At 39.7% G+C, this 14,577-nt stretch overlaps 1 protein-coding gene across 1 annotated transcript in view; it reads left to right on the top strand.

The window, feature by feature from the left end:
- Window positions 1-9,850, top strand: part of lrrtm4l1 (leucine rich repeat transmembrane neuronal 4 like 1) — a 38,668-nt gene extending 28,818 nt beyond the window's left edge. Inside the window, exon 4 of the mRNA XM_037692066.1 lies at window positions 9,684-9,850. Within this exon, the coding sequence (XP_037547994.1) occupies window positions 9,684-9,746 (63 nt within the window). The 3' untranslated portion in view covers window positions 9,747-9,850. The remainder of the gene's footprint in view (window positions 1-9,683) is intronic.
- Window positions 9,851-14,577: the final 4,727 nt, after the last annotated feature.

The following is a 14,577-nucleotide window of genomic DNA, read 5'->3' as shown; positions in this document are numbered from 1 at the left end:
GCAGTGAACATTTTTAGTGTTCTTTCATAAAACCCCAAAACTATAATAGTTGTAATTATAATAATAATAAAAATAATAAGCTCAAGTTTTAAAGTATGAATGACTGCACTGAGTCCAGTCCCACTGAGTATCTTTCTGAATAATAATTAGAGTTATCTGTACAAGGAACCCCAAAACAAATCAAGGTATTTGGTATTCATCAAAGCAGCACGGTGGCGCAGTTGGTCAAGCTGCCGCCTCTCAGTGACGAGGTCGCCGGATTGAATCCCAGCCCAGGACCCTTCTGGGTGGAGTTTTCATGTTCTCTCCGTGCATGCTTTTGGGTACTCCGTTTTCCTCCCACAGACCAAAAACATGCATGTTAGGCTGATTGATAACTCTAAATTGTCCCTAGCTGTGAGAGAGTGAACGGTTGTTTGTCTCGTTTGTCTCTATGTGTCCCTGTGATGGACTGGAGACCTGTCCAGGGTGTCCCCCACCTTTCACACAGTGACTACTTTTTTCATTCATTCGACCTTTATTTATACAGGCTGGTCTCATTGAGCCACGAGGACTCATTTACAAGATGGACCTGTTCTACACAGAACACATAAAGTGCAGACAACAATAGCAACAAACAATAATAACAATAAAATACAGAAAAAATGCAGTTAAAATAAGAGTAGTGTATAAAACAATAAATCAGGGTGCTGTAAAAACAGGGTGAAATACTAAAAACGAGAACATATCTGCATTAATTTTTCTATAGACATTATCAAATGTTTGAAACCCCTTAAAGAAATCAAGGTGGACAACTTCAGTTCCTGTTGAAGGTGTTCCAGGTGCAGGAGCCGAGTAGGAAAAGGCCTTTTTGCCAAGTTCAGTCCACACTGAGGGAACGCTGCAGGTAATGATGTCCTGGCTGAGAGCGCATGTTGTAACTGCACTGACGAGGTGACATGTGGGAGGAGATATAAGAAGGTAGCAGACCAAGGAGGGATTTATAGATGAAAATGAACTGGACATGAGCATCAGTGACCCGAAAAGGAAAAAAAACGGTAAAGATGATGCATGTTTTAGTAGTTTCCCTGCTTTGACACACCTGATTTGAATCAATGGGTGACTAAAAGGCTTTCGTAGAACTGGAAGATGTAATGAAATCACTGAATCAGGTGTGTTGGAGCAGAAAAAAACAACAGGATGGTGTTCCTCAAGGACCAGTGTTCGGTAACCACTGCTTTACAGGGTAATTATTTAATCACATCCCCAGACCTTGTTTTGTTCATGACTTCAGGTCAAGCTGAATTTCTTATCCAATATAAATGTAATTTACTCAGAACTGATCACTAGTTTGTGTTGGCTGTGTGTCTTTTCACAATCTCTGTGGGGAAGGGTAGCTTCACACAAACGGGGCGGAGAAGTAGAACAGGGGGATCGGAGCGCAGAGTGGAACAAGCTGTGATCTCTTCAACGAAAGTACACACACAATATGTCTGCATTAGTTCCAGCTGTCCTGACGCAGAGCAGCCTAATTACACCACGTTGCTGCTTTACTAATTACAACTGTAATTAAAACACATGAAAGTTGCTCGAGTGGAAGAGTGACTCTTCTGGACATGCAAGATGGATTCTTAAAAGGAGCAGAATTAGGTGTTAAAAGTTTTTTTTATTTCTCTCAGAAGCAGGCCAGTGTTTGTAATTTTGTTGGTTTCTGTTGAGCTGGGTTGAAATTTTGGTATTAGCTAAAAAAAATCAAGCCTATAAAGGCTAAGGTGATACTTGCAGTATATTTAATCACAGATTTAATGTCTACTGCACAGTTCATAGAGTAAAAACTGTCAAATTTTGTAGTCAGCACGGTCATTGCACAATTAATTTGATAATACATTTGACCTCTTTCTCACTGTACTACAGTCATATTCCTTGGATTAATTAGGTTGGAATAAATAAAAATTTACTGCCAGTGTCTCCTACCCCATGTATGAAGCTGTTGCAGAACTGGAGAGCTCCTTCAGTGACAGACTGCTTCATCTGAGGTGCACAAGGGAGTGTTATCGTCGATCTAACAAGGTTAAGTCAGATCCTCTGGACAGATTCTACTTCTTCTCATGTTGAAAAAGAATCCGTTTTCGCAGGTCCTTCCTCCCAGCAGCTGTCTGACTCTTAAAACCATCACCCCTCCCAGCAAACTGTGTTTACATCCCTGCTGTCACTAGCACAGTTTTTCCATTTCTTGTAAATAGTCATTTTCTTTTTCTCTTTGCAAAAATACACAAATTATCCTTCTCAGTTGCACATTTCTTTGAATATGAGTAAACTACTTTTAATAACTGCACAGTATTTTTGTTCTTATGATGCACATTTGCCTCTAATCTTATTCATACTTTCAGTTTTTATATTTTTACCTTTGTGTGAATCTGCGTGCTTCGATTTGCCTGCCCATTTGCTACTGGTGCACCTAAATTACCCCACTGAGGGACAGTAAAGGTTATTTCTATTTCTGTTTATTTGTCTTTGCAGTTTGATATTGGCAGAGTTTAACGCTGTGCAGGACTTCTTTCTAACCGAGCATGAATTTAACAGCTGATGCATGTCTGTCCTTCATGACTTCAGTACCTAACTCAGAGTTACTTCTGCCCATAGAGCTACCTCACCAAGTGGTAATCTTTACTTTGCACTCTATAGATTGTTTTCTCAACGGTGATAAAAGCCATTTTTTGTTAACACAGGAGTTTAAGTGCTGGAGATTGAAAAGTAGGCGCATGCAGCAAGTAGTTCAAACTTCACTTTTTTCATCTCACTGGTTTACTTTTTACTCTGATTGATGTTGAACATGCATATTTACTTTTAGGAGAGAGAAAAAAGAAGCCTAGATCCTTACCAGTAAAAAAGGAATTCAAAATTGAATAGTAACCCATATAAAAAGCATTGCTATGCATTAAATAACTTACTAAATACCTCTTGTAGTAGCTCCCTTAAGTACTCTCCACAGAAGAGCATCTTAGAAAAGTCCTCTGCAGATCCTCCATCACTACATGAACTTTCAGTTGTCTTCCTCGTTCCTTCCTCAGGCAGCTCCATATTCTTTGGAATATTTTTTTGTAATATACCCACTATCTCTCCTCTGCATATGTCCAAACCATCTCAACCTGAGGTGCCATTCTGAATATTTTTAGTCTTGTCTACTCATCTCCTACTTGTTCAATTTTGTGTCTACTTGAGCTTCTTTTAAGCTTTTAGCTATTATTCTATGAAGTCACCTTTTGCGGCTTTTCTGTGAAGATTCCAAGGTTTTCCCAAGCCAGTGGAGAGGCAGTCTTTCCAGCCTGTCCTGGGTCTTTCCTGGTGTCTCTTTCCAGATGGACACGCCCGGAACACGTCCCTAAGGAAGTGTCCAGGTCTTTACCAGATACCTGAACAACCACAACTGGTTCCTCTTGACGCGTAACTTCCCACTTTATCTCTAAGACAGAGTTCAGCTACCCTGCAGAGAAAATGATTTTGATTGATTACATCTGCACTCTCCTTTCAGTAACTCCCCAGAGTTCATGACCATCGATGAGTAGGGATGTAGATCGACTGGTAAACAAAAACTTTGCCTTGCACCTCTTCACCACAATGAACTGGCACAGAGTCTGTCAATCGCACTTCATTTCTCCACTCACTAATGAACAAAAACCCTGAGATACCTAAATTCCTCCGCTTGAAGCAGAACCGTACTCCCAAACTAGAGAGAGCAATCCACCCTTTTCCAGCTGAGGACCACAGCCTCAAATATAAAGGTACTGATCCTCATCCTAGCCGCTTCACACTCAGCTGTGAATCGCTCCAGTAAGATGGAGATCACGGCACAATGATGCCAATAGGACCACAACAAAGACATAACCGTGATGCCACCAAACCGGACCTCTTCCACCTCCTGGCTGCACCGAGAAATTCTATCCAGAAAATTTATGAACAGAATCTGTGACAATGAGCAGCCCTTGTGGAGTCAAACCATCACCTTGAAGGGATCTGATTTAATGCTGGCAATGTGAACCAAACCCTTGCACCACCTGTATAGGGACTGAATGGCCCATAGCAATGGACTCCCAACCCCATAGTCACCAAGAACCCACCCCCACAATGAGTATCTGTGGACATGATTGAATATCTTCTCCAAGTCCACATAACACATGTAGCATAATTGGGCAAACTCCTATGCCCCCTTGAGGACCCTAGTAAGGTTAAAGAGCTGGTTCAGGGTTCCACGGGAACCTGCAATGTTCCTCCTGATTCTGTGTTTGGCATTATTTATTTGCTATTAATTTCCAGCCCTTTACCCTTCAGGCAGCACCATAAACACATACCCTTACAAAATAAAAGACACTATAAATAAATCTTGTCTTCAAAGAAAAAAAAAAAGAGTTACAAGTAGTTTTTGATTTTATTATTTGTGACAATGTGTTTTTGGACTGACTAGGGAGATGTATCTGTCAAGTAATCTAGTTTAAAACCACCAGGAAAAATGCCAGACTTTTCATCCTGCAGAGGAAATAATTATCTTTGCTAAAACACAACCATGATTTGTTTCTGGAAATCAAAAGCAAGCTTAAAAGAACTGTGGAAAAAAAAATCTTTGGAGGAGAAAAGACTTGATATCGGGAGTATACCTCACTGGGCTGCAAATGTAGGAGACGAGTGTCATTTACATTTGATTTAATTCTGTGAAGGTAAAACTTCACTTGCAGTCTCCTTGAATTCTGAGTGTCGCCAAACAAGTGACTTGCAACCTGTGCAGCTGTTTTTGTGTGTAGATATGTAAAACTGTATTCTGTGATGTGCATATTTTATTGACCAACTTCAATGCCCAGGACAACTGTGATAATACTGAGAGAAGCGTTGTTGTACAAGTCTAAGAAAGTTAAGTCAGGTATTCTGCATGGGTTAAAAAAATATATTGAAGAGTTTTGTCTTTTATCCAAAAGACTTTGTCAGTCTGAGGAGCTGCGCTAAACTCAGTCTTATAATTAACATCTAACATAGTGGACCAACCCTCTTTCAGGGATGAAGATAACAGCCTAACGACCGATCATTAGTGCCCTGATGGACTGCTGGCTTAAGGCATAAGCCAGCAGTCACTGTTTCAGGGAGGATGATGTGCACATCCTTGATAGAGAGGAATGTTGGTTTGAGAGAGGAGTGAAGGAACCATCTTTGTGAAGAGAAACCGTCCATCATTAAACGGAGCGGAGGCCTCCGTGTCCAATTTTCACCTTCTTACAATGCTGTTATTGCTAGCATCACTGAGCCCTCTGAATAGCAAGCAGCCATCAGGGTAGAGCTGTCATTTCTAACCCAAACCTGGAGCCCAGCCTCGCCCAACCCGGATTTGGACCAGGCCGGGCCATAATAATGTGCTTAATGTGCGGGCTGGGTCACTGTCTGGCTTTTTATTGCGTCAGGGGCGCGCACAGCCGACAATCCAATATATGCAAACATGGCTTGCCATACTACACCTGGCATACACTGCACGCTGACCGGCTAGTTGAAAGAGGTAAAGGTTCAGTTATGCTTCAGATGGACCACTGCCAGAAATCCATCAGCCCAAATGGACGTTCATTCAGCCTCTGCACTCAGCAGACGCGCGCGGCCAAACAGGTGAGATCACAAAATATCTGACATGTCAAAGCAGGGTCCAATGCAGGCAGAAGCAGGGGAAGCATTTCATGCGCTTTGATGGCTCCTCAGCTCCGATCGTCTGCCCCCTCAGCTGCACGCGTCCACCAACTGTTAATAATAGTCAGTAGTATAATCAGCCAACGCTTAATTAAAAATGTCGGGGGGGGGGGGGGGGGGTCGGACCTGTAATTACTGTTAATTTGTCGGATTGGGTGGGGTTTGGAAATGATGGCTATTGGCTGGGGCCAAGTTGGTTCAGATTATTTGGACCCGAGTGTAACTCTACATCAGGGCACTAACGATCGGTCATTAGGCTGATGGTCCTCCTTTACATGTGAATGGCTGTCACCAGCAGACTGGTTGATCCACTATGAAGAAGGTGATACGTATTTATAAGGCAGAGTTTAGTGCAGCTCCTCAGACTGACGAAGTTTTTTGAATAAAAGATGAAACGTTTCAACAATTTTTTTTAATCCAACCTGAGGACCTGACTTAACTTTGTTAGATTTTTCCACCTGGATTATTGAGCATGAATGAGGATACATTTGTCCATAAATTTCTCCAACAAGGCCCATCTTTATCTTAGTGCTTTACTTTAAAAGCTATAATACAAAGTATAATTACATTATTTCCATTATAGAAAATAAAAAGGTCCGTCAGTATCAGTGCATGCTCCATTACAGGTACAATGCTACTAATGATGTTTTTAGGTATTTTAATGGTAAAAACGCTGAATAGATACCGTTTTGCCCCAATTTATTTTAAATTGTGTCTGCCTGCCTTCCGAGTGGGCGGTGTACTTTTACTTTAGTGCCTCTGCTCTCGTGTGTTCGTGTTCACAGCACAGCCGGAGATTCGGCTGCGGTTTGTTACAGTTCTGTGCTCCGTTGCAATTGTCTAAGGTATGACAATTTGTGCAGCAGTCTTCTCTCACTCACATCCACCTGAGAGGAAGATAAAGAGTTGATTGAAGACTTGTCAGCCCAGTTGATAACGCTTAAATCAAAAGTTCTGCTCAGGGCACACTTGACTGAGCTTTGTGTTGCTGAGACATGCTTCAAACTGACAACAATCTCGGCTCGAGCGACAAAAAAGGCTGAGCCAGGATTATTTTGGAAATCTTTAGAAATTGCTTGTCCCAACAAAAGTCTGGTCTTATTTTGGTGAAACTACTTTTGGTTGACCTCTACCTGTGACACATAAAAACTCATAAAAAGTAAAGGAATGGTTTACTTGGAAGTAGACCTGAATGAGAAGGTTGACTGTGCCTCTGCATACTTTAGTTCAAAGCCCGGCGCTCTTAAATTAAAAGAAAATGTCAAAATCTCACTAATTTGCAACATTTCAGCAACTGTTCTGTGGGCAAACTCTGACATTTGAAGGTGCCGATGTATTCACCCACCATGGTTAGCTTATTATGGTCTGTGATCTAAATTCATCTTGTGAAATTTATTCTACGCTGCTTATAAAGTGGTTACTATAAATTACTTTAATGTTTGCTCTACTGGTGATGTAGTTTATTACATTTAGACTAAACTGTAGTTGCATTTACTCTAAACAGCTTACAGTTTAGTCATTTACTGGATGCATTCACCTTTAAAGATTTACACATTTATATCAAGATATTGCTATAAAACTTCTTTTTTTTTAAGTTGCATGCCATGCATATGGACATAAAATATTTTACTTGAGCTGTCATTTGCAAATTAAGAAAATCACGGTGTGCTTTCCTTTTAAAACAACAAAAAGCAGGGATGTTCAAATAATAAAGAACCTACTGTTCCTTGACATCATCTATGTGATATTTTGCTGACACATTTCACTCTGTTAGTCAATGGCCACATTTTAACAAATATCATTAATTAGAGTTCCAAGCATAGTTCAAGGATTACTCCCAGCTACTGCTATGCTAAACTTTAGCCAAGTATCTGTCAAATCAGCTGAATACTTGCCATTTTTGTGTTTACTAAGGTGGCTTAGCTATATCGAGACTAAAAGTTAAACAGTGGTAGATGGTTATCCAATGATTGAAAAACAAATCCATCCTCTAGTAACCGGCCACTTTGGCAATTTAGCTGCGGTGCGACGGCTTTAAGGAACGATCCTTTTGAGTCAAATCTTAGGAAATAATTTCTGGTTAGATGCAAGGTCACGTGGTGTGTGAGGTTTTAACATGTCTGAAATTTTCTGAGAAACTTGACTCTAAAACCTCTAAAGGTTTCAATTCAATTCAATTCAAAGTTTATTCATATAGCACATTTAAAAACAACCACGACTGACTAAAGTGCTTCACAAGAATCACAACATTGTAGATAAAAATATGATAAAAGAAATCAAATTGAGTTTAATAAAAATACAACTTTGATAAAAGAAGCAGTAAAATACCAATAAAACAATAGTACTAATAAAAACCAAGACAACTATTGCATATTTGCTGCGATTTCCCCAAAACTCGAGTCGGTCAGGTACTAATTTGAGTGAAGGCCGGAGAGAACAGATGTGTTTTCAGTCTGGACTTAAACTGATCTACTGACAGAGAGATCTTAACAGACAGAGGGAGGCTGTTCCACAGTCTGGGTGCTGCCACAGAGAAGGCTCCGTCACCTCTAGTCTTCAACCTAGCTTTAGGGACATCCAACAAGAAGTCCCCAACAGTCAGGTCAACCGCATATCGCAACTAGGCCTGTCACGATAACAAATATTGCTGGGCGATTTATTGTCTCAGAAATTATTCCGATAAACGATAATATTGTTTGAAATTTGACAATAATTAGTAATTATTGACAATTTTAAGAAGAAATGTTTAATTTGTTTTGTGTGAAGTACCTTTTTCGACCACCGGATGGCAGTACAAGACTGTTTGAACCGAAGGATGGATAGTGAGGGAGCGAGCAGCGTGTCTCTTGAACAAAAATGGGAGGGAGGCCCCTTGACGTGACATGGGCTGTGCTTCCTTTCTTTGGTTCTCAAAATGGCGGACGCTCGGTGTGGTTTGAGCTCTTTAGCACAGCATTTTCCACACAAAGCTTTATAATAATAAAAAAAAAAAAAAGTAAACAAGTTCTCAGTTTCTTTTTGCAGAGAAAAACTACTTTTTACACAAAGGCAAGGGTTTCAACTGTAAGTTTTGGAGCTTCAACATGATGGAGGTTTTTTCCTCGAGGTCGGCCTGTTAGCTTAGCTCTTAGCTTAGCTTCTCAGCTTAGCTGCTTTTAATAATCCAAAAATGTGATTTTTGAACAGTTAAAATGGATTTTAAAGAGTAAAGAGAAAGGAAGGGGTCAGTGACGAGCACCGGAGTTGAGCTTTTTTCATCCGGTGTCTTCAGTAGAAAGAGAGACACGAAGAAATTATAAAACTGATAAATTACAATGAGTTGATAATTTTCATTTATCATGCGATTAATCGATTTATTGTTTATCACGACAGGCCTAATTGCAACTGGTCTCGTGATTTCTTGTTAGTTCTATAGGAACACAGTCAAACCATAATGGATTAATAACTGTATTTCAGGTTTTGACGCCAGCTTTCTTAATTTTTAAGTATTAAGGAGGAAAATAATAATTTTATGATAGTCGAGTGAGACTAACAGACCAAAAACAACCACGTTCCTCAGACCTGACTGGTCTAAACGGCCCATTTGTTGACCCATGTGTGTAAAACTGCTCTCTGGTGCAACGACTAACACACTTTGTCTTTTCAGGTTTTAACTGAAAGTAGTTTTTAGTGAAAGTGTGCAAATTTACCTAAAAAAAAGTTGAACGATTTTCTCCTTAAATTAATTATTGTTTTCAAAATTAATAATAAGAGCTTTGTGAAGCAACCACCACAGCCCATTAACATGTCTAACCACTTGGGATTTTATCAACTTAATTGCTTTCCTTTATTTGCTTTGGCGGCGCCGTCACAATCACGTTGTACCGTTAATGAATCGCTGAGCACCGCAATTAATTTGACATTATTACCACCAACTGCTCAACTAGCAGAGAGCAGCTGTTCAATTGTGTTAACTTTGTTTTGTTATCTTTTTTTATTTTCTGCAGAATGAGTACACCTGCCCGCGCCCGCTACCTGGAGCCTGGTTAGATGTGCCTACAATCCATTAATTCTCCGAAAGAACTTCCTCTGCAAGGCTGCCACAAATCAAAGAGACATAAACTAACCTGGATCTTGTCATTCCAATTCAAGAAGATATTTAAACGACAATGGACCAATGAGAAGAGGAGAAAAAGCTTTTTTTTTTTTTTTTTTAAATAGTTTTCTATGTTTTTGGTTGTTTTGGGGTCCCTCAGCTTTGGCACGTTCCAGGATGCTCACATCACAAACACTAGTGGTTGTTTTCCTAATGTGAGGAGAACAGCAGAGCCTTAGAAGATGACTCCTAAAGGAACAAGTATAATAAACTGGAATCTTTTTGTATAAAAAACAATATGGTTCTTCATTTCCTCAAGGACCACTTGGCAGTGTACAATAAGCGTGAAGGCAACGCATCACCAGTAAAAGCATCAAAGATGGTGCTACTGTGTGGAATTTGAAGTTAGTTTCCATATTTTGAATCAATATAAAGCTTCAATCTATAATTTTTCAGAATCTTTTATAATAAAAAACATTATAATTATGCTATGATGGTGCCTCACTGGAGCAGAAAACTACTAAGAGTCCCAAGCACCCATCGGTAAAAAGGAATTCAATTCGTCTGGTGAAAGTTTTGCAGCATCTGGAAATATTGTTTGAAGCTTGTGAAAAATGCTGTTTGCTATTTTTTCCCCTTTAATGTTTCCTAAATTCTTTTCAAATGCAAATACACATCAACAATCCAGTTCAATCGAAGGACAGTACGAGGCAAGAATAAAAAAAAAGCTCCAATCAGTGATGAAAATGTAATTTCCTACAATTCTAATGTTTATAATGTTGTTGTACTTTATAAATATGTGTTTGAGCACCAAATACCAAAGAGCCAATTGGATCTTTGTTTGCTTTTGGCTCACCTTTAAGTCCATCAGAACTGATCCGGGATCTGTTTTTATTTAATTTCTTTTTCAGAAATCCATTTAAAACACAAAGACGCCTCAACTCCTTCCATGTCCAGCAGTGCTTTGCTACTGAAGTGGCTTTTTGGGTGCAACATGTTTGTCTTTGTGAATAAATGGTCTTGCAGCGGCAGGAAGCTCGTTTGAAAGATAACCGTCAGCTTTGCTTTATATTGTACAACTTTTTTCTTTAATACACGCTTGACTTTCCTTAGAACAGTGGTTTCCCAGCACTGGTCCCTGAGGAACACCATCCTGCATGTTTCAGTTGTTTCCTGCGCCAACACGCCTGATTCAGTGATTTAATTACTTCAAGTTCTGCAGAAGCCGGTTAATCACAGGGCATAATTTGCAAGCAAATCTATGGAACGCAAATATTGGGCGAGCCAGCAGGGAGGGGGCGGGGTCTATGGGTCCTCCCCCAGAAATTTTTGAACAAAGTAGATGCAATTTCCTGCATTTTGGTGTATTTTAACGGGTCGTTAAACATATACATCGAACTACATTTGTAAACACTCCCCTTCTGTCAAGAATCATCGCTCCCTCCCCCTTAATTGATGGAACCATCAAGTAAGTTGGGCTTGGACCCAATCCAGACTCTTTTCCTGCTCGTTGTTGTCCAACTCCACATGTAAAAACTCCAGACACCCGTCTGGGAGCTCCTGCCCACATACAACTGCTTGGTTAGCTTGTTCAGCACTCACCCACACCACTCTTTTAGGGGTGGTGATTTTTTTTTAAGAGTAGATGCTCATAAGTGGTGTTTAAAATGAGTGTTTATGTACCATTTACCGCACCCCGGTTTATTGTTTTATACACTACTTTTATTTTAACTGCATTTTTACTATAGTTTATTGTTGACGTAACGTACAGACAACAAAAACAGTAAACAATGTGTTCTGTCTTGAACAGGTCCCTCTTGTAAATGAGTCCTTGTGGCTCAATGAGACTAACCTGTATAAATAACGTCTGAATTAAAAAAAAAAGCAAATACTTTCAGTTTACATTTCCAATCTAAGTCTTATTTGTTCATAACTTTATCATTAGTAAGGCTGAGTGTTACCGGATCCAAGCAATCAGTTACTGGAACACACCCTGTCAAAATAAGAGACCTTGTTCTGGCAGAATCCAGCTCAAATTAAGGATTGGCTAATCACCCATTAATTAGAATCAGGAGAGTCATATCAAGGAAACATGCAGGACGGAGTTCCTCAAGGACAAGTGTTGGGAACCATTGCCTTAGAATAATCACCCAGTTCGCCCTCCCCTCTAAGGACTACGTGTGTTGTTGTTCACGGTTGTGAGTGGGCTTGTATCTTTTTTTTTTTTTGGTAATTGAGACCCACTGAGTTGTGGATTGTCAGTTTCAACCTTTAAATGTTATCTTTATACAAAAGCAAAATAATTTTCTAATGTAAACGTATGCTTGGAGTTTCTTGATACTACGTCAGAAGCCGTATCCTTTGTTCACTTTCAACCGAATCTTTTCTAATTAAAACGATGACTTTACCGGTGAGCAATATTAATTGGTCAAATTAAAATATTCAACGATGCTTCTCGTGCGTTCTGTGTACTTCTCCATGTCTCCAGTCAAGAGTGGAAGTTCTCCCCGTAGATCTCCCCATGAAAAGGCTGTCACATCAACATTAGCCTCATTAATTTAGAGCGCAGACCATTGATCTCTGTTCGATCGTTCTGTTCACGGTGACGCTCACTGCGAGTCCCACCAGCCCTCTAATTAGGCTTCCTGCGCAATGTGTTGCATGTCACAGGAGGGGGGCCATGACTTGGCTAATTTGCTCCATGTTTGCCGCTCTTGGAACATGTCAAACTGTCAGCTCAGAGGTCCAGATGGCCAATCTGTCCAGCACTCACTGTGGTATTTTTGCATACTCCTCTACCTACGTCCGTTTCCTTTTAAGCTTTTCCCTCGCTTTTTCTTTCTGTTGCTCTGCAGGGCGCCCACATCTTGCTCAATTTGAGTTTTTCCACGATTATCATGACATTTGTCTGGTCCCTGCCTCCACCCCCACCTGTCTTCAAGGATCACTTCATTCATATAACTTTCAGTCAGCTGTTCGAGCAATGTGGCTGCTGTTTCGCACTCGGCTACCAAAAAGTAAACACAGCATTTGGTTAAAAAATAAGGTGCATCTTTTTCAGAGCTCTTCGTTTGCAGCAGTTTAAGATGAATGTATTTTTAAAAACCCACAAATTCAGTGTGTGCCCAAAAATGTGTCTTTTCATTTTTATATTTTGAATATTCATTTTATATTGTTGCATGGAAATAAACAGAATATCAGATTTTATACTCACTGTAGAAGCGGTTTCCACACAGACGAGCTGATATACATCTACACCAGGTACGTCATGTAAATGTGCTGATGTTCCTTAAAGTTGTTGCTTTTGGACCCATGACCTTGTTTCTCCAATTTTCATCAAGTTCAGTTTTTTTTTTCCTCATATATCAACCCAACTGGTCACACTTCTGCAGTTTCATTGGCTAACTATTGAGAAGTGTCCAAGTAAGCTTGAGAACTTTCACCACACTGTTAATTAAATGAAAAAATTTTTTTTTTCCATTTCCTCAAAAATAGTTTTTAGAGACGCAAGGTTTCTGCCAGAAAGCAATGAATTTCAATTTGATCTATGATAAAGATATTTTCTTTAGTTGGAATATATATTTTTTTATTACAAGAACAAAATTATTCGTCATCATTACAAGATAAGCGTCATTGCAACCATCTCTAAATAATCCCAAACATAATTTAATAACCATGGCTTCGCTTGGAATCCAAACTTCCGAAAAAGAAAAACGCAGCACGAGACTAAGAACTGGATGTTCTACTTAAATTTCCCTCAACTAGCAGAGTCAAAGCATCAATCCACACAACGCTGCTGGAGCTTCAAATATACTGGGTCACACATTGAAAGACTGATGCTTTTACATAAATCTTCCAAGATCGTTCTCTCCAGTAAACTGCCGTACCTGCACAGTTTAAAATTACCTTGATCATATCTGTGACGAATAAAAATACTGAACCTCGATTGTGTGACTACCGTATTTTCCGCTGTACACGTCGCACCACACTATAAGTTGCATCTGTTCATATTTGTCTAATAAAGTGGAAATATCCATAAATATGTTGCTTCGCCGTATACATCGCATCTATTATGCGTCACCGCTGACAACCCAGAAATGTGGGCCGGTGTTGTGCCAAAAACCAATAGGCCACCAAATGGTGGCCACAGGAGCGTGCACGGGAGGACTTTAACAAGATTAACACTTAAAAACAAATGTTTGTTTGCTCAAAATTATATTAAAATGTGTATCAATCTAATGTTTGCTTAATAAATGCACTTTAATGGTCAAATCAGCCGCGTTTCAAAAATAGTTTGCTGCCTCGGTGCTCCATGAACGCGCAAAGGAAGAAGGAACGCAGCTCGTTTCTCTGAAAATTAACAAGAAATGCACCTAAATAATTATTTGTTTGCTCGAAATAATAGCAAATGTGTGTCAGTCTAACATTTGCTTAATAAATGCACTTTAATGGGTCACATTAGCTGCATTTCGCCTGGGCAGTGCAGCTGGATTGACGGTCAGTCCAAGCAGCAAGCAGAACCAAGGTGGAGAGGCATTGGCAGGCCGATTGCATCATTAAAAGCTGGTGAAGATTTTTAGTCATCCAGGACATGATAAATTCAAAAAAGTTCAAGGAAAAAAAGTATAAAGTATAATGAATAAAGTCTAGTAGATTTTGTTTTGAACTTCTTTGAATTTTTCATTATAGCCTCGTTTTCCTGTTACATGATACAACAGCATGCCATACTACTTTTACTACTCTGCTTCCATCAAGTGGCTGAAAGTGGTACTGCTCAATTTTTTTTCAGTCAGAATGAATGAAAA

Source organism: Nematolebias whitei, chromosome 18, assembly GCF_014905685.2.
Source record: "Nematolebias whitei isolate Nwh7 chromosome 18, NemWhi1, whole genome shotgun sequence".
NCBI lineage: Eukaryota > Metazoa > Chordata > Actinopteri > Cyprinodontiformes > Rivulidae > Nematolebias > Nematolebias whitei.
The sequence above is the reverse complement of the archived record's forward strand: the minus strand, read 5'-3'. Positions and strand labels throughout refer to the sequence as shown.